Source organism: Ylistrum balloti, unplaced genomic scaffold, assembly GCF_031769215.1.
Source record: "Ylistrum balloti isolate Yb309-2 unplaced genomic scaffold, AGI_CSIRO_Ybal_v1 Utg369874, whole genome shotgun sequence".
In the NCBI taxonomy this organism is placed as follows: domain Eukaryota; kingdom Metazoa; phylum Mollusca; class Bivalvia; order Pectinida; family Pectinidae; genus Ylistrum; species Ylistrum balloti.
Window position 1 is genome coordinate 1,752,667 of NW_026782015.1, and position 22,845 is coordinate 1,775,511.

A 22,845-nucleotide genomic window follows, 5' to 3' on the forward strand; every position below is an offset into this window, starting at 1 on the left:
CACCAGTGATAACACTGGGTCTGTAGATATATAACACTGATTTACACCAGTGATAACACTGGGTCTGTATGAAACATAACACTGGGTCTGTATGAAATATAACACTGATTTACACTGGGTCTGTATGAAATATAACACTGATTTACACCAGTGATAACACTGGGTCTGTATGAAATATAACACTGATTTACACCAGTGATAACACAGGGTCTGTAAATATATAACACTGATTTACACCAGTGATAACACAGGGTCTGTAGAGATATAACACTGATTATCACCAGTGATAACACTGGGTTTGTAGAAATATAACAATGATTTACACAAGTGATAACACTGGGTCTGTATGAAATATAACACTGATTTACACCAGTGATAACACTGGGTCTGTAGAAATATAACACTGATTTACACCAGTGATAACACTGGGTCTGTATGAAATATAACACTGATTTACACCAGTGATAACACTGGGTCTGTAGAAATATAACACTGATTTACACCAGTGATAACACTGGGTCTGTATGAAATATAACACTGGGTCTGTATGAAATATAACACTGATTTACACCAGTGGTAACACAGGGTCTGTAGATATACAACACCGATTCACACAGGTTTGGTTCAAATTCTCTTCATCTACTAAGTGCTCTACCTAAGGCCATGTTGTTAATTGCTTTCCCTACTTAAAACAATATGTTATAAATCTTCATGTAAGTTTTAAGCTAATAACTAAATATTAAACATTATTTTTACAGTATAGCTACAAATGAGTGAACACTCCCGCAGGGTTATAACACCAATTATTACTGTCAGTTAAAACCAGATGGATCTCTCGTGGTTAACAATTTTCCCCCCAAAAAAACAATTCATATTAATTTGTTAAAAAATGAATTATTATAGATATTACCATTTCCCTAACATACCTACCACTTGTCTGCCATTCCCCCAACTACCCACCCACCAGTCTGCCATCTCCCTGACATACCTACCATCTGTCTGCCATTCCCCCAACTACCCACCCACCTGTCTGCCATTTCCCAACACACCCATCCACTTGTTTGCCATCTCCCTGACATACCCATCCACCTGTCTGCCATTTCCCAACACACCCATCAAACTGGCTCTAATTTCCATGACATACCCATCCACCTGTCTGCCATTTCCCAACACACCCACCAAATTGTCTGCCATTTCCCTGACATACCTATTATCTGTCTGCCATTCCCCCACCTACCCATCCACTTGTCTACCATTTCCCTGACATACCCATCCACCTGTCTGCCATTTCTCTGACATACCTACCATCTGTCTGCCATTTCCCTGACATACCCATCCACCTGTCTGCCATTTCTCTGACATACCTACCATCTGTCTGCCATTCCCCCGCCTACCCATCCACCTGTCTACCATTCCCTCGTCTACCCATCCACCTGTCTACCATTTCCCTGACATACCCATCCACCTGTCTGGCATTCCCCCGCCTACCCATCCACCTGTCTGCCATTCCCCTGTCTACCCACCCACCTGTCTGCCATTTCCCTGACATACCCATCCACTTGTTTGTCATTTCCCTGACATACCCTCTCACAATTCCCTAACAAGCCTGGTTCTTAACCAGTATGAAAAAAGCAAATCACCAAAGTCTTCACACGGTTTATCAGTCAACACAAAAATGTTTCATTAGTAAAATACCAGGCATTAATTTCTAAAACTAAACCAATTTTTAGCCGCAGGCTGATCACAACACATCTGAAAATACCTGGCAGACTTTAGTCTACTGGTGACATCTGAGTCTGTGTCTCTGTAATCAATGTGGTAATATATATCATACCTGTTTCACTTCCTGTCACACACCATTCTTGTGTCACTTTCTGGCACAAACATCAGACACATCATTCCTATGTCACTTCAAGTCATACACATCAGAAACACACACACCAGTGTCACTCGATGTCACACTCATCATTCCTGTGTCACTCCTTGTCACACATAAGACATAATTTCTGTGTCACTCCATGTCACTCCTGCTCACACTCATTCATTCCTGTGTTGTTCCCTGTCACACCCTGTCACACAAATCAAGACACATTATCCCTGCATCACTCACTGTAACACACATGAGACACCTCATTCCTGTGTCACTCTCTGTCACACACATGAGACACCTCATTCCTGTGTCACTCTCTGTAACACACACGAGACACCTCATTCCTGTGTCACTCTCTGTCACACACATAAGACACCTCATTCCTGTGTCACTCTCTGTCACACACATGAGACACCTCATTCCTGTGTCACTCTCTGTCACACACATGAGACACCTCATTCCTGTGTCACTCTCTGTCACACACATGAGACACCTCATTCCTGTGTCACTCTCTGTCACACACATGAGACACCTCATTCCTATGTCACTCTCTGTCACACACATGAGACACATGGATCCAACTCCAATGTAGGCAATGTATCATTCCCTATTACAAAGTAAATATCAGAAAAAAGGAAAAATGAAAAAGATAAACAAAAAAGAAAAAAAATCTTATTTCAATTGACAGAAAAACTGAACATATGTAATGGAATCATCCACCAAATAAAATACATTAAAACCCATTCACCAACTATAGGTACATCTATAAAAAATGGAGAGAGAAAAAGACAGGTATAACAATATCTTATATAGAGTTATTGATTCATAATTCACACTAATAGATTCAGCAACAAAGTCACTGATAGTCTGGGGGGTCTATCTACACAGGTAAGGGAGATCAATATCCAGTATCTGGTACAACAGTCTGGGCGGTCTATCTACACAGGTTGGGAGATCAATATCCAGTATCTGGTATAACAGTCTGGGTGGTCTATCTACACAGGTTGGGGAGATCACTATACATTATCTGGTACAACAGTCTGGGTGGTCTATCTACACAGGTTGGGAGATCACTATCCTGTATCTGGTACAACAGTCTGGGCGGTCTATCTACACAGGTTGGGGAGATCACTATACATTATCTGGTATAACAGTCTGGGTGGTCTATCTACACAGGTAGGGGAGATCAATATCCAGTATCAGGTATCCTGTATAGGGGTGGTAAATCTATCTACTACGTGAAAGGGGAGACCACTATCCTATATAGGGGTGGTAAATCTATCTACTATGTCAAAGGGGAGACCACTATCCTGTCTAGGGGTGATAAGATCTGTCTTTTATGTGAATGAGGAAACCACTATTCTGTATAGGGGTGATAAGATCTACCTACAACAATGAGGGGTAGACCACTATCCTGTATAGGGGTGGCAAGATCTATCTACTACATAGAGGGGTAGACCATTATCCTGTATAGGGGTGGCAATATCTATCTACTACATGGAGGGGGAGACCACTACCCAGTATAGGGGTGGCAAGATCTATCTACTACATAGAGGGGTAGACCATTATCCTGTATAAGGGTGGCAATATCTATCTACTACATGGAGGGGGAGACCACTACCCAGTATAGGGGTGGCAAGATCTATCTACTACATAGAGGGGTAGACCATTATCCTGTATAAGGGTGGCAATATCTATCTACTACATGGAGGGGGAGACCACTACCCAGTATAGGGGTGGCAAGATCTATCTACTATGTGGAGGGGTAGACCACCATCCTGTATAGGAGTGATAAGGTCTATCTACTACATGGAGGGGGAGACCACTACCCAGTATAGGGGTGGCAAGATCTATCTACTATGTGGAGGGGTAGACCACCATCCTGTATAGGAGTGATAAGGTCTATCTACTATTTGGAGGGGGAGACCACTACCCAGTATAGGTCTATCTATCAGAGAGGGATGAAAGTGAAGGGAGTTAAAAGATGGGAGAGACAATAAGACTATCAATTCTACAGCTTACCTCCTCCTAGTTCTAGAACGGTAAACACAAACATGTATAATCAATCAGTGATCAAATTTCTATCGACTGTTAACATGGGAAAGCCCACATTTCTGTAAAGTTCTCCTGATTAATTACTCATTTGTGGAAACAAAGTCAAAATAACACATTTATTGTGATAAAACAAATTTTTTCTTGTAGGTGATCATCAGTATCTGTGATAACACACCAACTACCTGGAATATCTACTGGTGATTAAAAAAACATACACCTAATTCTCTGTGATTTTTTCTACTTAAAAAAAAAAAATAAACGAGTGAAAAATATACTACGTGCCATGATAAGAAATATTAGATGCAGAACATTTACTTACAAACAAAGATTTCTGATATCATTCATCCACCGTTCAATGCCGCTGCGTAGACCGCTTATATTTGTCTTCATCTCATCTTCACGCATGATGAGCACCATGTTAAAATCCTCCACCAGGTCACGCCACTTCTCCACGTGACCTTGCAGTCGTGCCAGGAGTTCAGTATCTTTATCACTTAAGAGGATGGTAAAGTGAGTCGCAAGTTTGGCCCAGGACTTTTCACTGACATGTAATCGCTTGGCTGTGACAAGGTTTGCTTCTGCTGTCACCTAAATAAACAGAAATTACAACATCATTCTGTTATCGTATCATAAACATTATATTATCGTATCACAAACATTATATTATCGTATCACAAACATTATATTATCATATCACAAACATTATATTATCATATCACAAACATTATATTATCATATCACAAACATTATATTATCATATCACAAACATTATATTATCATATCACAAACATTATATTAACGTATCACAAACATTATATTATTATATTATCATTTCACAAACATTATATTATCATATCACAAACTTTATAGCCATACATGTGTTGTAAAGGTGTGTAGATTGTGGACAGGCACTTCAATATTTACATGTCTAACATGGGACTCCATGGAGGGAAAAGAAATCCAAACTTATGAATGACATCTTATTTACATATGATAAAATATGTAAGTATATGATATGCTTACCTGCTGGTCTCTGAGTGTTAAATCAAGGTGAAGATATGTTTACCTGCTGGTCTCTGAGTGTTAAATCAAGTTGAAGATAAGTGTGATTAGACTTACATTAAGGGCTAGACTAACTGAAGCTAAGTGTGATGAGACTTACCTTTAGGGCTAGACTAACTGAAGTTAAGTGTGATGAGACTTACCTTAAGGGCTAGACTAACTGAAGTTAAGTGTTTAGGGCTAGACTAACTGAAGTTAAGTGTGATGAGACTTACCTTAAGGGCTAGACTAACTGAAGTTAAGTGTGATGAGACTTACCTTAAGGGCTAGACTAACTGAAGTTAAGTGTGATGAGACTTACCTTAAGGGCTAGACTAACTGAAGTTAAGTGTGATGAGACTTACCTTTAGGGCTAGACTAACTGAAGTTAAGTGTGATGAGACTTACCTTAAGGGCTAGACTAACTGAAGCTAAGTGTGATGAGACTTACCTTAAGGGCTAGACTAATTGAAGCTAAGTGTGATGAGACTTACCTTAAGGGCTAGACTAATTGAAGCTAAGTGTGATTAGACTTACATTAAGGGCTAGATTAATTGAAGCTAAGTGTGATTAGACTTACCTTAAGGGCTAGACTAACTGAAGTTAAGTGTGATGAGACTTACCTTAAGGGCTAGACTAATTGAAGCTAAGTGTGATTAGACTTACCTTAAGGGCTAGACTAACTGAAGTTAAGTGTGATGAGACTTACCTTTAGGGCTAGACTAACTGAAGTTAAGTGTGATGGGACTTACCTTAAGGGCTAGAGTAACTGAAGTTAAGTGTGATGAGACTTACCTTTAGGGCTAGACTGTAGGCAGCTTGACTCCATAACTCTCTCTCCTCTGTCAGCATAAGAACCTGGCCTTCTAAGCGTTTACGTTGAAGTTCATATAAATCATGGTATTCTGCCAATAAACTGGCATTTTTCTGAGCCTCCATCAAGGCAGTACGGAGCTGTGAAGGAAGGTAGATAGGTCAGTCACACTAACAGTACATAAAATTTGTTAAAAAAACAGAGATGTGGTAATGGGGAGATATAGAGATGTGGTGATGGGGAGATATAGAGATGTGGTGATGGGGAGATATAGAGATGTGGTGATGGGGAGATATAGAGATGTGGTGATGGGGAGATATAGAGATGTAGTTAAAGGGAGACACAGAGATATGGTGATGGTCAGCCATAGAGATAAGCATAAATACAGTGATGGTGAGACAGAGAGATTTGGGTAGATTCAGTAAAGGCAATAAAGAGATCTGTGTATATACAGTGATGGTGGGATATTGAGATCTGTGTATATACAGTGATGGTGGGATATTGAGATCTGGGTAGGTACTGTGATGGTGAAACAAAGATCTGGGTAGGTACAGTGATGTCAAACACCTACATCTTCCTGTGCCTGTGCTGCTTCCTTGGTGACCTTCCGATCGTGTTCCTTGACAGCTGACAATTCACTGTAAATAACAAAGTAACACTGTTACTTCAGAGATGGTCAGGATTCTTTTGGAATTAGGAATGTACAGGAAATAGTATGTGTTATCTTTTATAAATCAAAATGTTACAGCAATCAGGAAACTTTGCATAGGTGTAAGCATACAGTGAGTTTGAACTCGGATAGGAAATCAGGGTAAATGTAGAAAATTTATATGATTATGCTGGTGACTTTGAGTTTTCTTATATCTGCCTGGGGATCAACCCCCTTTATTATATCTGGCAGTCTGGTTTACTTGTTATCTGTTGTGTGCTTTTACCACCCAGACAAACAATGGAGGAGTGACCTTACCTGGTCAGAATACTAATGGTTGACTTGAACCTCATCAGTTCTTCAGTCAGTCTGCGATCCAATGCTCTTTGTGCCATCACCTCTTCATGTAAACTACAATACATCAAACATAAGTCAACAGTTCTCTAATAAAATATCTTATAACTGTAGAGTGTACTGACATTATGACAGTAAATATTACAAGTCTTTAAGATCTTAAGAAATCACCTTTTGATCTGTTGAGGCACCTTGTTCAGAAGCTCTTTGTATTTGAGACGTAAGTCTGCCAGGAGTTCTCCTCGCTCCACACACTCCACACTGGTCTGTAGGGGCAAAATATACCAAATATTACAAATGATCCACTAAGCTATAAATCCAGTATCTCTGATATTGCAGAAGTAGATTTTCCCAAAAGTTTTGTAATTACCAGGTATATACTGTGAAATCATTCACTTTCATGGGAGATTTATTTTCATGGATTTTGTGGGTACTAAGAGAACATGAATTCATTTGTCCATGAACTGTTCAAATTAGTGTAAGTAGATTTACTGAACAATATCTATCCAAGAAATCAAATGCCTTAAAAATATCACTTTTTTGAAAAACCACAAAAATCAAGTCCCCTGAAAATATATGATCTTACAGTATTCCTTTATGTATTCTATACTTTTAAAGTTAAAATGCATTTATTGTCAATATGAATGCAATATTGATCACGAAGCAAAAAAAGTATTAAAAGTGATAATCTCTCACATGGCTATTCTGAGGGAATGAAGTCAGACATCACGATTATCTATCCCATCTAGAAGACATTTATTTTGACAAAAGATGCAATTCAATAAACATAATCTGACAACTGTCAAACAATTGAATTTACATGTCAGGTGTATTTTGAATTTTTTTTCATGTCCATTTCCTTAATATATAACACTTCCTTGTTTGTACGGGAAAGCTTCTTTTTGATCAGAATCGTCTATAGATTGTGTTATCTAAGTCAATATAAAATTGTATTGATGTATAGCAAACATAAAACCTATTATATAGCAATATATAGGTCAACATAATGTCAACTATGTTATTATATCTGAGTACATGTAGATGCAAATGAGAATGTCCTTCTGAATTAATGGAAGACAGCTATTCAATATGTGGATTTTCAAATACTTACATATTTCATGTTGCTATGATTTGATAATTTCAATTATAACACTGAACGTAGAATGAAGCCTTCTTTTTGCATCGTATATGTCATACAAAGTTTCATGATACAAATGTACTCTTATTTCATTTCCAACTTGCAGTATATACAACAAACCTGTCGGATAAGTTCATGAAAGACAACATTGTAGATGTCCTGTTCTTTCTTAATCAGCTCCATCAAGTTGTGCATCTGTAGACAAAACAAAGGGAAACACATGTCAGTTCTCATTCTGTAGCGTTTTCTATAATCGCCAGAGGATTTGACCTGAATGGTTGGGATTCCTCACAGGTCAAACAAACCTGTCACACTCATCAATAAAATATAACACAACAGTCAGACCCTTGTTACACTCATCAATAAATTATAACACAATAGTCAGACCCGTCGTTACATTTTATTTTCATTCATTAACAAATGTACCACTCTAATAGACGTTGAAATGACAGCTGTTCTTACAATGATACCATCCCTTCTACTCTCATCTGAAATTTCTTAAGTGTGACTCCTAGTTTCCATACTTAATTGTGACCCCCTGGTTTCCTTACTTAAGTGTGACCCTGGTTTCCTTACTAAAGTGTGACCCCTGGTTTCCTTACTAAAGTGTGATCCCTGGTTTCCTTACTTAAGTGTGGCCCCTGGTTTCCTTACTTAAGTGTGACCCCTGGTTTCCATACTTAAGTGTGACCCCCTGGTTTCCTTACTTAAGTGTGATCCCTGGTTTCCTTACTTAAGTGTGACCCCTGGTTTCCATACTTAGGTGTGACTTAAGTGTGACCCCTGGTTTCCTTACTTAAGTGTGACCCCTAGTTTCTTTACTAAAGTGTGACCCCTGGTTTCCTTACTTAAGTGTGACCCCTAGTTTCTTTACTAAAGTGTGACCCCTGGTTTCCTTACTTAAGTGTGACCCTCTGTTTTCCTTACTTAAGTGTGACCCCTGGTTTCCTTACTTTAGTGTGACCCCCGGTTTCCTTACTTAAGTGTGACCCCTGGTTTCCTTACTTTAGTGTGACCCCTGGTTTCCTTACTTAAGTGTGACCCCTGGTTTCCTTACCTGAGTAGGACCTTTGATTTCCTTCTCTGCATCATTTACTCCAGCTCTTTCCAGCATCTCTCCTAGAGTTTTCTTTAGCTGTAATACCTCATACCGACTGGATGGTTTCCTGGAATGTCCAATACATTGTACATTAGTATCAGGTACTCTAAATTCAGTCTGCCTTCTTTTTTACTAAAGCTACATCTATACTACCAAGATGAATTCCTGTTAGTAAACGTTGACCAAAGTAAATCCTGGTTACTAATGGGTGACCAAGATCAATTTTTTATTCTTACAGTTGAACAAAAGTGACAAAGTGTCAACAACACTTTCTTAAAAAATGATGAGAAAATATTGTGTTGTAATTATTTGTCAATAAATGGTACTTACATAGATGGAAACATGACTAAGTGTTTCTCATGGTCCTCTACCTGGTTACTGTATTTACTGGAAAATAAATTTCATTACATGACATCAATAATGAACTCTAATCCACCACTTCCTTATGTTGAAAAATAAAATTTTGGTAAACTACATATATGTAATTATGTATTTTCATAATGAAATCATGACACAGGTCTCATCTAAACAAATTCATTTTGTAAACTATATTTGTCATTATTTAAGACAGAACTACAAATGTATTATCTAAAGTCATGATGTAAGGGAGAAAATCTACCATTGCTGTGTATCAACAATAAAGTCATAATTGTACTAAAAGGTACTAATCTATTACTGGTGTGTGTCAACACTAAGTTCATAACTGTGGTATATCAACACTAGAATCAGAACAGTTCTAGGAATCTATGGCTGGGGGTAACAACACTTACTCCTCATGGAACTCAATTCCCATCACTCCTCGGTTTTTGACAACATGGTATTCATCTGGTATCAGGGTGTCTGGTAATACTAATGGCTACAATAAATATAGAGTGCATTACTCAAACAAATCTACTTAAAGATCAAAACAGAACATTTTACTGGGAAATGTCTTCTAAACAGATGAGAAAAAATGTGTAACAGCTGGATCATGTGTTACCTTAAACAGTTAGATCATGGGCTACCTTAAACAGCTGGATCATGGGCTACCTTAAACAGCTGGATCATGGCTTACCTTTCTCTGTTTGTCCAAATGTTCTTTCCTCACTTGACTTTTATCTATTTTATCTGGTCTCTCAAGTCCCACTTCTGGTTTGGGAACATCATAGAGGAACGAGATGTCACTGAAAAGAAAATTTTTTTTGAGTGATTAGTTTTATAACGATAATAGAACAAGAGTATCAGTAAAACTGATGAATCCTCACAAATAAGGACACAAAATTACAACAAAGGAAAATAATCCTGTAATTAAAGGGTTTCATGCACTGCATTTGGTATACTGTACATTCTCCTAGTATGAACAATGTATGCACCAAGTTTCAATATCCTAGCTTAAGTGAAAGCAAAGTTATGCTCTGGAAACAAAGGGTTTAACAAAGAGCAATAACTCTGTAATTTAGGGGTTGAGGACCCTGAATTTAGTACACTGGACATTCCCTTTATATAACCAATGTATACATCAAGTTTCATGATCCTTGTAGAACTGTGGGCAAAGTTATGCTACAGACACAGAAGGACAGATGGAGAATGGGCGAATATATGCTCCCCCACCAAAATTTTCAGGGAGCATAACGAGACAATACTTAATTCTAATACATCAAGAACAGGTCGCCAAACAAGTGGCAGTCGTAGACACTTACTTGCCAGCACCACATACACAAGGTGTATTTTCTGTGAGATGCTTGAATCGTTCACGTCTCTTGTGACCCCAGACACTTGCAGGTGGCGGGCGAGTCTGAACCTGAAACAGCACAAAAAAAAAATTACTATTTGTTTGACCATGAATTTGAAAAAAAAAAAAATTCAAGAGAGTGTTGCGAACACTGATACAAAAAATTAAAATGAACATCAAGTATGTGAATACTTTATTTGTGTTAAATTACATGTGATAAATTTTTTATTTAGTTATTTGAGTCCTGTGCTATAATCACCGAAGTGGTGCTGAGATTTCTTGCCCTGTTAGGAGGGCCCAGTTGATCCCTAACTGGTGGTGGCTGTGTAAGGGCAAACAGAACATCTTCAGGTAAAAAATCGCTCTGTAAGGAAGTAGGTAGTGGCTTGGTACGGTCCACCTGATTTTCACTGTTTTTCAGCTCAGGCAGTAAACCTGCAACAGATTTCATAAATATGTCTGTAAATATATATTCAGAGACTAGACGTTAATAATGTGATATTTACACTGAATTCATATCATTGATACAAACTGTGGTCAGACCTTATCAAAATAACATGCAACTACTGAAACCCCATACAGCTGTTTAACAGACCACATATAAACTGAAAGATATTAAATGATTGTAAAATTGGTTGGTTATTTCAAAAATAATGAGGGCGAACACCATATCCGGTTCCATCCATTTATTAGGTAAAAACCCTAAAGACCCTACAACATAACATACATAAAACACATAAATACGATCCCTTACAATACATTAAATATCTCACGTAATATACATTACAGATAATATCACAGTTGTAATTATCTCAAAAGAGAGTTCAATTGTTCCACCATGTACATGTATAATTACTGTACTTATATTATATAAATACAAATACTTAGTTCAACATAAAAAAAGGAATATAGCGACACACTATAGCTATGGTACGTTACACGTTATTTAATAATTCAATAGAATATTATGTAATTATAAACAATATGTAATGTGAAAACATACCCCAACAATGGGTTAAGGGTCCTAAAGTAACATAGGGCTCGATCGTAGGCAAATGAATGATATCATTGGATCGTAGATCTAGATGATTAAATTTACGGGACAAATGTGTTCGTAAGCCGGACGGAGGTTTCACTCGTCCGTAGTAGTCAATGTCCCCTTTGTCCACTAAAAACCCGCCAAATACAGACAAAGACCAAAGAACGAAAACGAGACAATAACTGGACATATATAGACACACTACGTCACACGGGCAAACTGGACATATAGACGCAACATATATACATACATTTATAACGATTACAGACGGCGCGAAAATCCCAACGACGCGACGCTAGACAACAGCGGCCAAAATTACATAAAACTTAACCCTATTACATCCTCCCCCCGCTAAGGAAAAGGGACGCCCTCGTCACCTAAATTATACAAGGATAATTCACACCATGTCAACATTTGTTGATATACTTATCAAAGAGAATAGCTTACATACTACATATTAACATCACTAAATATTCAATTCTGAAATAGATTAAAAGCAAATATCATTCACGACAAACATAAAGTGAAAATGTCGCAATCACTGATAAAATGAATTACAAACTGTCAAAGGTAAACATAAATATCAAAATAAGAAAAGACGTTTAAGGCTTATATATCACAAATGATTCTGATTAAAGCAGTGGTAGCATCTGGATTAATTCTGGAAAACACACCTTCCTTTGCCAAGTTTTCCAAAAGCTTTGCCTTAAGGTTCCACGAAGCAACATTTACTTGCGAACTCTTTGCTCCTCCCATTACAAATTCACCCGAAGTTTGCCATTGTGGCGGTCTGGAAATTCTTGTAGATCTTCGGGGAAGAGGCACCGGACGCTCTGACACATGTTCCTCGTTCGTATGAGATTCGTCTTGGTCCAAGACATCATCAGTTGGGATGACAACTGTATCCTGCCCAAGTTCACCAGTCGATGACACTACTGAGTCTGACTTCGGAACATCATCTTGTTTTACGTCTTTATTGGCATCATCTGCTGGTCCTCCCTCCTCAGTAGAGAACTGGTCGTCACCAGGCGGACCAGTGGCAGACACAGGAGAGCCTGGATCGTCATCCGGATCCCGTACTGCCGTATCGCCTTCTTCATCATCTGACTCCGAACTGCCAGCTGTACAAGGTGCCAATAAAACATTTGTATCCTCGTTGTCAGAGTCTTCTATATCTGCGAGGGCTAAGTTTGTGTTTTCCCTGGAAGGCTCAACCTTGCTATCCAGATTATCCAAGGACATTTCTTCGTGTGGAATGTATCCTATAGGCAACAGGTTGTTTCTGTGTAAGGTTCTTGTCCTTCCCTCTGCTGAATCTGGTTCCACTACGAACACAGGAATATTCGGGTTAGGTTGGTTAATCACTGTACAGGCATCTTCCTCCCAAAGGTCTTCCAGCTTGTGTTTCCCATCAAAAGCTAGCTTCTTCACCAATACACGATCTCCAACCTTAATAGGCAATCCTCTGACCTTGAGGTCGTAATGGGCCTTCTGTCGCCTTTTCGCTTTCGATAGCATCTCTGAAGCTAAGTCGTAACTGAAGGTTAATCGATCCTTAAGGTCCTTCGTGTAGTCGGAGAGAGTCTGTTCTTCTTTAACAAGTCCACCTAAACCAAACACAATGTCCAATGGTAGACGAGGCTCTCTTCCAAACATGAGATAAAAAGGTGAAACTTTAGTAGACTCATGACGGGTGCAATTGTAGGCGTGGACTAAAGATGGGATATATGCCTTCCAATCCTTCTTTTCTTCTGGTTTCAGAGTGCGAAGCATAGAGATGAGGGTACGATTAAACCGCTCAGTAATTCCATTTCCCATGGGATGGTAGGGGGTAGTATGTGATTTCTCCATCCCGAGAAGATCACAAAGTTCCGATATAACTTCACTTTCAAAGTTTGGGCCTTGATCAGAATGTAGGCGTCTTGGAATACCATAGTGAATGATGAAATTGTTGTAAAGGGTAGCAGCTGTTGTCTTCGCAGTTTGGTCTCGAGTTGGAAATGCCTGCGCGTACTTTGTAAAATGGTCTGTGACAACAAGGACGTTGGCAAATCCTCCTTTACATGGTTCCAGAGACAGAAAATCCATGCACACTAACTCAAGCGGATGAGAAGTGTGTATCCCAACCAATGGTGCTCGCTCATTCCTCGAAGTCTTAGCTCGGATACAGCGTGGACACTCGTTGACCCACTCCTCTACATCCTTCGTCATGTTGGGCCAGTAGAATCTGTCACGTAGTAGAGATAATACCCTGTCCCTACATGGGCGCCAATGTAAAATTGGTTGGTTATTTCAAAAATAATGAGGGCGAACACCATATCCGGTTCCATCCATTTATTAGGTAAAAACCCTAAAGACCCTACAACATAACATACATAAAACACATAAATACGATCCCTTACAATACATTAAATATCTCACGTAATATACATTACAGATAATATCACAGTTGTAATTATCTCAAAAGAGAGTTCAATTGTTCCACCATGTACATGTATAATTACTGTACTTATATTATATAAATACAAATACTTAGTTCAACATAAAAAAAGGAATATAGCGACACACTATAGCTATGGTACGTTACACGTTATTTAATAATTCAATAGAATATTATGTAATTATAAACAATATGTAATGTGAAAACATACCCCAACAATGGGTTAAGGGTCCTAAAGTAACATAGGGCTCGATCGTAGGCAAATGAATGATATCATTGGATCGTAGATCTAGATGATTAAATTTACGGGACAAATGTGTTCGTAAGCCGGACGGAGGTTTCACTCGTCCGTAGTAGTCAATGTCCCCTTTGTCCACTAAAAACCCGCCAAATACAGACAAAGACCAAAGAACGAAAACGAGACAATAACTGGACATATATAGACACACTACGTCACACGGGCAAACTGGACATATAGACGCAACATATATACATACATTTATAACGATTACAGACGGCGCGAAAATCCCAACGACGCGACGCTAGACAACAGCGGCCAAAATTACATAAAACTTAACCCTATTACATGATGAAAACAAATTATATGATAAATAATCTCTTACCTTCTTTAGGCACCATTTCTTGACCTCTTGGTGTGCCATAAGACGGTCCCCCATGGAAACTGTCCTGGCGTGGCTCTACAGCTGTACTCATCTTTTTCTAGTTTAAAAAAATGCATGTATCTAAAATGTGAGGTATATTACAGTATTATTTAAATACTCTAAAAAATACACACATACAAGTAAGATCACCTAAGAAAAAGTAAAATTGCTATGATATGAAAAAGTTAATTAACAGTTGCCTGAGTCAATTATTACCAGAATCTGAACCTGATTCTGAATGACGCCCATATACCAAAATAATCAAAATAATGTATTTCATATTTTCCAAAAGCTTTTAATTGATGAAATCAGCAACCGAATCACATAAAAAGAAATTAATTTATGAGCATGTGTCTGGTTAAAATAAAGATGATTTTAGTCAGAATAGTAAGACAATAACTCTATCACTAATAAATTTGTTATTTTGCATTTTCTCCCCTCACACATTATCTCTTGTAAATTTGTGTGGATTGAAAACAATCCAAATCTGAGATAACACATGCATCTATCAGTTTTCAAGTTAAATGGTGATATTGCTACATCAACTGATAAAATTAACTGTCATGGTGTTTGTAAAAAAAGATATCACTATTTATACAATGTCATTTAGTATACTTGGTGTAATAGCAATGTATTTCCATTTAAGGATAATCACTCATTCAGAAAAATTCAGACATCCTTTCCTTCCATAATTCAAACGACAGTCTAAGATTCTCATGACAGTGCCATAACATATCTGAATGTATACATACAATAATAATCAGAGATATAGCAGGTATTTGAAGTCTCATTAATTTTTCATAACACAGACTGGCTAAACCTAAACTATTGTAAACATTCATTTGTTATTGAAAGTCAAGTCCTAGCTGTTTCTAAGCTAACAGTGCAGTATTGTAATTGTATAAATACATACAGACTAAAGTAATAGAGAGGCATATATGGGCATGTATAACAGATTTATGTAATATTACAAAGACGGCATATCATAGGACAAAAATATTTCCCTTCGAAAGTCATTATTTGCAGTGATTTACAATCACTACTTCTATTCTTACTGCTGAGAGAGATTTGCAAGAAATTACGAATATTTTATCGATAGATATGTGAAATGAAACACATCAATGCCATGTGTTTGTAATATACAAGGAAATAACAGTGAATAAAAAGACTGTTATGATATAATACCTGTTTATATTGATCGTCACTTCAGTCGGCAGTCTCCGGCGCCATTTTGATTTACAGTGTTGTCAAGGAAAACGGAAACGGAAGTCACACTAATATCCAAAATGGCTGCGAAGGGGGAGCTACACGTGGATATGTTGTCAAAAGAATTACAAAGTATTTTGAAAAAATATCCAACTCTTTCACTTCAAAAAGGACGCGAAAAGGTAGGCATTTTAGTTTTGTCAATAAGTACTTCCATAATTATGTTAATGTAATGGCGAAATTTAATACGAGAGGCAAATGTGATGTAGATTTAAACCGGCTGTCAAAACCAAAACAAAAAACTAAACAACATGCACGCTCAGGCATCAGACTTTTCATGTGTTAGATGACAGCTAATGTGATATTGAGATAGCAGAAATCTCGTAGAAAACCCGGGCGTGATTCACCACAGGCATCAGATGTTTTATGTGTGAAACAACTACATATACTGTTTAACAAGAATCCTGTATATATAAACGGAAGCTTTTTCTTGTGTATATAACAAAGTTTGATGCCGGTGTGTAACTCAAAACAACATCATTGAAGAATTTTATTTGTTATTTTGTCCTCTTGTCTAATATCCGACTAAGGCTGATATTATCAATATACTGCTTTTAGGATTCCTCCTTGGAACTCATTTATATCGGACGTTTATTAACTTTATATCGGAATCACACACTGACGAGTGACATTGTCAAAGGTCTGATGTAAATGAGTCCCAAGGAGGAATAAAAAAGGCAAAACTGATCTCCTTGATCTGCATTAAGTGCGCAAGCCTCATGGCCATAGTATATATCATATGTACAAAATAGAAATATGTCAAATAGTAGTCCTTACGGTACATATAACATATCACAGATTCATTACATGTTCAAAATAATGACCTTGACCTACTTTTAAGGTGACATGGCAATGAATGATCACATATCTGCTGAAGTCTGTGCCAGTACTAGGACTTGTTCAACAAATTATTTTTATAAGCTGCAGAACAGGTGAACCACATACAGATCCATCAGGACATTTTTTTCTGTGTCATAGTTGAATTAATCCTTAAATAAATCCATGAAAAATGTGTATGAGTTGACTTTGCAGTCAATAGTTTACATAATATAAGTACAGCAACATTTAGACTTAAATGGACAAGAAGATGACCTGCTAGTCACCATCTTGTGAGTTTTCATTTTGAAAAAAAATATCACTAAACCTCTCATAGAACCTAATCTTATAACAGTAGCCATTCCAAAATTGAAATTCAAAATTGGAACCCTTTGGAATTCTTAAATCATGTGACTGGAAAATGGAGGTTTATTGATAATACAATATTTAACTTCAGAAAATTTGTTTTTCATTGTTGTGATTTTGAAGACAAATGGAATTGGGCAACAAGCAAAGACTATGAAAGCCCTTTCCTTGCTAATATAAACTAATAATAGTGAATGAATTTCAAGTAAATAAAGGTATCAGTATTACAAAAAAAAAACTAGAAATATTTGAGATATGATATTACTTACAAAATAGTTACTACCAATAGTTGAGATTATAATGTCACTTGATAATTGCAACAAGACTCAATCTGAAAATTACCTTGAATGGACTTTGTCACGGACAAATTGACCATACACACTTACTCTCCAATGCTGGATCCATGCAAATAACAAACAGACCGAAACTTGTCACAACATTTTTATCAATAATTCATGTTAAAATACTTTCATCAATAATTTACATGTACTTCAAAACGACATCTGGTATCAGTAACAAATCTCTTCACTTCAGAATGGATTTATTTATGTTTATATTAAGCTCATGCAAACCATTAAGAAGTGTTTGAATGTGTAGAGAAATATGATCACAGACAGGGCTATTTATTAGATGGGGATCTAGTTACTAAGATAATTTCTTAGCTAGCATAAAGTTATATTTACTTTTATAAAGAGGATAATGATCAGCATTATTTTTTTTATGAGATTGAATTGATTGTTAAAAATCTAAAAAACTAAACTTTTTGATGCAGATGTCTTCCTTTTGCAAGTGTCAGTAGACCAGATAATCTGTATAAAATATTGTAATTTTTTCCCTCACCTCAAACTGACAATTTTACATATCAATAGATAAATATATCAGTATGATTGTATAAGTTATATATCCAAGCTTTTTATAAAACCATCTGAAATGGAGGGCAATATAGGTTAATGGTGGGAACTACAAACCAGCTGATACATAGAAAACTTTAGGTTTATTGTACAATCCACAAACCGGATGAAATGGAGAACAATATAGGTTAATGGTAAGGCCCACAAACCATTTAAATGGAGGACGATATAGGTTAATGGTGGGGCCCACAAACCAATTAAAAGGAAGGACAACACAATCAACTATATAGGTGGACATGGATATTCTTCCTGAGGGTATAGAATTTCAGTCAGAAATGAGTAGTGGCAGACCATCTTTATCACCAGCCCTCCATCTCTAGGTCCCAGGTTTGAGGCCTACATGGAGAAGGTTTTCTCTTTGAACTACAATTTTCCTCCAGCATCCACACATGGCACATCCTTAGATGCACCAGTTGTTAGTAGGATGTAGATAAAAAAAGTAAAGCAAATTTAAAAAAAAAAAGATTTCCTGTTATTGCCTTCAAGGTATATTAGATGTTATCAGGTAAATGAAAGACAATGTGTAGAAACAAGCTATGGTGGTACATCCAATATATCCACTGTTCTACACACTCTCATGGCTGACTACCAACATACCTGACTTTACTTCTTGTTTCAGATTCGATGTGAACTCAGTGGCCATGAAATGCCATGTAGTCATGAGACTGTCAACACCTACATCAATGGTAAAAAGTTCCAGAAATTGCTGGCTCAGAAAACCTTTGAATATGAGAAGTACAAACAACACATCATCCCTAGCACAAAGAAGGGCCGGCAGTAAGTAAAGACTTTTTTGATGTCAAAAGTGAATTGAAGTTCAAAAGATTTTGCATCTCTCTTAGCTGTAGTCAATCTATGTTAATATCTATTGGTTCCTTAACGTAAAATTAAATATCCAATTGTGTAACTCGAATGAAGTTACAAGGTGTTCTCAGGAAGGATGATATACAATACAATCTTTTCTGGAGGACATCTCTGCGATATATAACATTTATATGTCAATTGAAAATGTCTGTGTAGCAAACGGCTCAAGTTAGTTGCTGGGTAGCTTGATCGGTTGAAACATCTGCTAGACTTCCGAGGTCCGAGGTTGGAGTCTAATTAGTGATTGTATTTTCTCTTACTGAAGAAGAAGTGTATAAAAAGTAGACCAAGTCAATTGCTGACTAAATGTCTCAGTCAGAGTTCAACTGTAAATTGTAGGGCCTTGTTAAGTCCTTGTCTGGTCTTCCTGTCCTTATGTATGGGGTCAGAGGTCAAAATGGTAGTGACAGACCTGGTATATTATATTCAAATTCTCTTCAGAATTGTAAAGCTCATGTACATGATATTTGTCATTCTCCAGACATCAGCTGTTTTGTATGCTGACGTTGAGACACATGAACAATTTACCTGACCATATACAGAAACATCTGGAGGGCAGACGATTCCTAAAAGCCTACAAACGATGTAAGTCTGTCCTGTGTCTGAGTAATATGTAATAAGGTGCTATTATGGTTTTTCATTGATTTTTATAATTTTGGTTTTGTATCTTAAATCTTCTTCAGTTTGTGTCACCACCCTGTTTAATGTACACATGAAAAATTTGATAATCATTCTGCGTTGTAACTTAACATATTGCTTCAAAACACTATGGTTACAGGGGAAGAGTGTCAGAGAACAGGGGAGGTGTTCAAGCCCCTCGAAAGCAAGAAAAAACAGGAAGAGCAGGCACTTGATGAGGAAGATTCTGATAAGGAAAGTGACGTGGACAGTCTAAGTGACCTCTACCCAGGTGGGTTTTATAACAGTACAACTCTCCCGCTCAATGAAGGTTGATGGAGGATATATAAACAGGTTTTTTCTGTCTCTTCATCTATATTTTCCAGAGCAAACCTCAAAAACCATTCAAAATAAGTTTTTACAAAAGCTTCTACACACATCATTCCAGTGGTCTAGTAGCACCTTTTGCTTTGGAGCAAATGTTATATTACACACTTTCAATGTTATATTTACACACTTTCAATGTTATATTTACACACTGTCAATGTTATATTACACTCTGTCAATATTATATGACACAATTTATATCTTATATTACACTTTGTCATTGTTATATTTACACACTGTCAGTGTTATATTTACACACTGTCAATGTTATAGGACACAATTTATATCTTATATTACACTTTGTCATTGTTATATTTACACACTGTCATTGTTATATTTACACACTGTCAATGTTATAGGACACAATTTATATCTTATATTACACTTTGTCATTGTTATATTACACACTGTCAATGTTATATTACACACTGTCAATGTTATATTTACACACTGTCAATGTTATATTACACACTGTCAATGTTATATTACACACTGTCAATGTTATATTTACACACTGTCAATGTTATATTACACACTGTCAATGTTATATTACACACTGTCAATGTTATATTACACACTGTCAATGTTATATTTACACACTGTCAATGTTATATTTACACACTGTCAATGTTATATTACACACTGTCAATGTTATATTACACACTGTCAATGTTATATTACACACTGTCAATGTTATATTACACACTGTCAATGTTATATTACACACTGTCAATGTTATATTACACACTGTCAATGTTATATTACACACTGTCAATGTTATATTTACACACTGTCAATGTTATATTACACACAGTCAATGTTATATTTACACACTGTCAATGTTATATTACACACTGTCAATGTTATATTACACACTGTCAATGTTATATTACACACTGTCAATGTTATATTTACACACTGTCAATGTTATATTACACACTCAATGTTATATAACTCACTGTCAATGTTATATTACACACAGTCAATGTTATATTTACACACTGTCAATGTTATATTACACACTGTCAATGTTATATTACACACTGTCAATGTTATATTTACACACTGTCAATGTTATATTACACACTGTCAATGTTATATAACTCACTGTCAATGTTATATTACACACAGTCAATGTTATATTTACACACTGTCAATGTTATATTACACACTGTCAATGTTATATTACACATTGTTACCATTATATCAAACATATATGTTTTACAGTGTAGTAAAAAAGATTTGAACTGTATGTGTTTGACCTGATTAAACAGCTGCTGATTTTGAGGATGATGGAGAAGAGATGGAAGGAGATGGCACAAGTGAGGATGTGGATAACAACCACATAAAAAAGAATGGCAGGGTCGCGACTGACTCTGAATCTGACTTCGAATTTGAAGCTCTCGAAGAGGAACCTGAAGATACATCAAAAACGTCAGATCCTGTAGTGAAAACAAACAAAAGAAAACATAAAAAGGTAACCAATGTTTCCCACAGAATCCAGACAAGGATTGTCAGTGTTTAAACCTGTTTCTGTGTCAAAAATTATTTCAGTATCTTTTTTTTTTCTTAGAAATAGCTAAGAGACACAATATTTTTGGATTTTATCAGAAATTTTAAGTTTGGAACATTTTCAGTAATGCCTTTTCCTTTCAAGCTGCAAAATGATGAGCAATACAGGCCCATCAGGTCTCTTGTTGAACTAACACTGCACCAACAATCCTTGTATTCTTTTACATTTCAGGAAAAGACACCAAAAAAACAGATCAAGAAAAAGAAATGATGTACAAGGCAATGAAACCAATGCTACGTATCTTGTATTAATACATTATCATCAGATATCGTTGATGTGTCAGTCCTGGTGATGTCTCGCTCTGCAGCTCACATTACCGGGAGAAATATCAGTCACAACACTTATCACACTGAATTACAGGTTCTATATGTTGTTGTCGTGCCTAGAATCTCTATTTCTACTGCATACAGAGGCTGTATCACAATGGATCAGGAACCCAATAGAGGAAGGCATTTATACACATACTTAGTGATCAGGTGATTGATAAAGCTGATATTTTAACATTAAAATAAAATCAATTTTAAAGAGCAAATTAAAATATATGCTACACAATAAATGTTTTTTTCTTTAATTCTGAAAATTGTCCATACAAATCAGAAGGCTTATTAGTATTAAGTCATCTGAGCAGAAGTGTATCAGGACGAAGGGTGCTTGTAAGTAATCTGAATGACTAGCCTGGTAAAAAACACTGTCTAGTCTTTTCTATGCATCATCTCTGTTAAGCTAGTTTCTGCATGCAAGATTATGAGTCGAATAATTTAGTGACTGAAATTCCATCTATGAGTTACCTATTTTGATGATCTGTGCTCCAATCTATCCGACTGTATAAGCAGCCATAAAAGGAAGTAGGAGATGATCTGGTTGTACTCCTTACAGGAAACTGGAATATAATTAAAATTGACATCCAACTGATGGTCATTGAATACAAGAAATTTGTATGAAATATAACCTTAACTTCATGTTTGAGCAGGTAGCCAGTAAAATGACCCTGGCTGAGCACACTCTTTGTCAAATCACTGTGTGACCCCTGACCACAGAGTTTAACTTGTTAACAACCCTGGCTCAGCCATGACCAAGGGTCAAACATTAAACTTGTGAATGACCCTGTCTGTGCCATGCCCCCCTCCCCCTCCCAAGAATAAACTAGTTAAACTGGTTAATGACCCTGGTAG

At 36.8% G+C, this 22,845-nt stretch overlaps 2 protein-coding genes across 2 annotated transcripts in view; one reads left to right on the top strand and one right to left on the bottom strand.

The window, feature by feature from the left end:
- The window catches only part of LOC132546110 (axonemal dynein light chain domain-containing protein 1-like), a 30,503-nt gene extending 15,579 nt beyond the window's left edge, over positions 1-14,924 (bottom strand). Inside the window, exons 1-14 of the mRNA XM_060209807.1 lie at positions 14,834-14,924; positions 10,991-11,166; positions 10,700-10,800; positions 10,075-10,183; positions 9,791-9,876; positions 9,351-9,407; positions 8,979-9,087; positions 8,042-8,116; positions 6,955-7,049; positions 6,748-6,840; positions 6,352-6,418; positions 5,762-5,920; positions 4,249-4,513; positions 1,619-1,646 (exon numbers count right to left, since the gene is read on the bottom strand). Of these exons, the coding sequence (XP_060065790.1) occupies positions 1,619-1,646; positions 4,249-4,513; positions 5,762-5,920; positions 6,352-6,418; positions 6,748-6,840; positions 6,955-7,049; positions 8,042-8,116; positions 8,979-9,087; positions 9,351-9,407; positions 9,791-9,876; positions 10,075-10,183; positions 10,700-10,800; positions 10,991-11,166; positions 14,834-14,924 (1,511 nt within the window). The remainder of the gene's footprint in view (positions 1-1,618; positions 1,647-4,248; positions 4,514-5,761; positions 5,921-6,351; positions 6,419-6,747; positions 6,841-6,954; positions 7,050-8,041; positions 8,117-8,978; positions 9,088-9,350; positions 9,408-9,790; positions 9,877-10,074; positions 10,184-10,699; positions 10,801-10,990; positions 11,167-14,833) is intronic.
- Positions 14,925-16,158: 1,234 nt separating this feature from the next.
- Positions 16,159-22,217, top strand: LOC132546122 (surfeit locus protein 2-like). Its single transcript, XM_060209818.1, has 6 exons — positions 16,159-16,260; positions 18,851-19,008; positions 19,577-19,680; positions 19,874-20,005; positions 21,375-21,577; positions 21,845-22,217. Exons 1-6 carry the CDS (start codon positions 16,159-16,161, stop codon positions 21,881-21,883), a joined length of 738 nt encoding a protein of 245 aa, XP_060065801.1. The 3' UTR covers positions 21,884-22,217.
- Positions 22,218-22,845: the final 628 nt, after the last annotated feature.